This window comes from Argentina silus (genome assembly GCF_951799395.1).
Source record: "Argentina silus genome assembly, chromosome: 6".
NCBI classification, from domain to species: Eukaryota; Metazoa; Chordata; class Actinopteri; order Argentiniformes; family Argentinidae; genus Argentina; species Argentina silus.
The window spans coordinates 566,214-568,713 of record NC_139660.1 but is presented as its reverse complement, the minus strand read 5'-3'; the positions used below and the strand labels follow the sequence as shown (position 1 = coordinate 568,713).

Here is a 2,500-nt window from a genome sequence, read left to right as displayed (position 1 = left end):
TTAATAAGAGTGGTGTGTATATATTAATAATAGTGGTGTGTATATATTAATAATAGTGGTGTGTATATGTGTTGTAATCAGGGCACCTTTAAAAAAGAGATCTTGGTCTCAAAGGGACTTCCCTGAATAAATAAAGGACAAATCTAAATAAAATGTAAATGATGGATGTGAAGGTAAATAAAGGTTTTACCTTCGCCTCCGCCTGCCCTATCCTCTTCTGCTGAAAGCCCTTTGGACTAATTTCCACCTAAAACCAGACTAACTCAACTCAACTGTTTCTAACATTAGAAATATGATGATCAGATGCAAAAGCAGGATGCCATTTGATGTGTGTGGATATGCTCCGATCATAGTTCAGAATAACATACTACACATGACAAGGAGATCAAGTCATCAGTAATCAACTAATAATCAAATTAAGGCAGAATTTGGGCCCTTCTGGCTTAAGAGGCTGTTCTGCAGTTTGACAGCACCGCCATGGTAACCGTAACTGCCATGGTAACTGCCATGGTAACTGCCATGGTAACTGCCATGGTAACTGCCATGGTAACTGCCATGGTAACCGCCCCTCACGTCATCACGCCAGGAGTTCGGGGTGTGGTCCTGGACTGCTATTGGTTGACGGTTAAACCACGTGTGAAGTGATAAACAATCAAAGGAAGGAGGTTTTGAAGGTTTGATCAGACATGAACACACACATCCACCTACTGACTCCTCAGTGCTGGCTGCATTCTAACTGTCGCAGTGGCCATTGGTCAAAGACAACCAGGCGACTGTACTGTAGGTGACGCGACGTTAATAAACCGCGCTGAATCAGACAGTAGCTACACGGCGTAGCTCTCGCCTTCATATGTATTACCTCTGCCGCTCCACTCCTCTGACAGAGACGTCCTGTGTTCCGCCACCTTGGGCAGAGCATGAATGCTTCCTGAAAATGTCTCCGACGCCTTCCTGGCGAGGGCGAATATAGGCGCCTGCCACCTCCCGTCGCCTGCTCGCATGGTCGCGGTGGTGCCGCTCGCTTTGTCGCCTCCGCCGCTCGCTTTCTCCTCCTGTAGCCGCAGGACGCCAAACACCTGACTCCTCTCCTTGTGGCTCTCCGCGGCCTCCGCCAACGCGAGGTCGTGGTCCGCGGCAGGTGTCGCCATCGTCGAAGCGAATATCATTCGGTTACGGATTCACCTGAGCGACGAGCGACCATGGCCGACCGATCAGGGAGGGCATCGGGAAACAATGCGCGCTCCGCCGCCGACGCTGGGACGCGCACCGCTGCGCTGCGCATGGAGAAGGACAGAATCTGCGCTGCCGCGGCTCCGACGGGAGAAATCAGTCTGACGACGTGTTCTGGTCCGTTAGTCTGGGAGGTTCACATCTGTTTACACCGCGAAGACGAAGCCGAGTCCCGCTGCACCGAGGAGGGAGGGAGGGAGGAGGAGGGAGGAGGAGGGGGGGGGGAGGAGGAGGAGGAGGAGGAGGAGGAGGAGGGGGGGGGCGTCGTCCAAAACGCGTCTCTGTTCTCTGAGCTCCAATAGTGGAACTCCGCCCACCTACTTCCGGTCAATGTAAATAGTTGTTAATGAGGATTACTTCAAAATAAGAGCCGCAACTTTCACTTTATTTAGCATTTACACATGATATCATATCATAACCATATACTATTTTATATAGTATTGTATTTTATATAGTATTGCCCCAGGAGGGTTTGTAATTGTTCTTATATCCTAATTTCCCTGATGAAATGGTATTGCCCCAGAATAATGGGCTGTACAGAAATATTTTTCTAAGATTTCAGATTATCTCTGGTATCACTTTACTCTGGAACACTTCTAGAATGCATATGAGGTGAGTTTGAATCTAAAGTGATGTCATAGTTAATGTTGCTGGCTATTTACACGGGTCACACACCTCAAAGTGCCCAATCTGCACTGCGTACTGTGATCCCATCACTTTCCTTCATGTTTTAACTCTCAGCTTTTATTTCGAAGCCGCGAAAAGCGACACCGGAAGTGTGAATGGAGCCAGCTGAGGGAGGGGCGGGGCCGCCACGCCCACAAGACCCAGAAACACTACGTCATGGTGTGGCTCGCCGCTGCCCCTGCCGGCGGCTGCAGGAACAGCAGCTGATGTTTGCATTGTAGAGACAGACTGGGCTGATTATAATAGGACTAATTACATAATAACAGGAGTATTGTGTGGAATATGAACTGTTATTACCCTATTTTGGGTTTACAAACGTGTAATAACACCAACCTCTCAACTCCATTAGAATGCTATCACAATGCATACAGTACCAACAAACAATGTGGTCATCAGAGTAATAACAACGTTATGAGCTACAGGTCAGGTCAGTAGATACAGGTCAGGTCAGTAGATACAGGTCAGGTCAGGTTACCCAGGTCAGGTCAGTAGATACAGGTCAGGTTACCCAGGTCAGGTCAGTAGATACAGGTCAGGTCAGTAGATACAGGTCAGGTCAGTAGATACAGGTCAGGTCAGTAGA

General features: G+C 48.6%; 1 protein-coding gene across 3 annotated transcripts in view; it reads right to left on the bottom strand.

Moving 5' to 3' along the window:
- rufy2 (RUN and FYVE domain containing 2) overlaps positions 1-2,500 on the bottom strand; it is a gene marked incomplete at its 5' end in the record, with an annotated part of 25,331 nt that overhangs the window by 20,756 nt on the left and 2,075 nt on the right. For 2 of the 3 annotated variants that reach the window (XR_014554258.1, XM_083671629.1), the window contains one exon: positions 860-1,376. The exons of the other annotated variant lie outside the window; for it this stretch is intronic. Coding sequence is in view for 1 of the 2 variants with exons in the window: in XM_083671629.1 (XP_083527755.1) it covers positions 860-1,166 (307 nt within the window). Of the gene's footprint in view, positions 1-859; positions 1,377-2,500 lie in introns of those variants that run through there. 3 annotated transcript variants of the gene reach the window in all.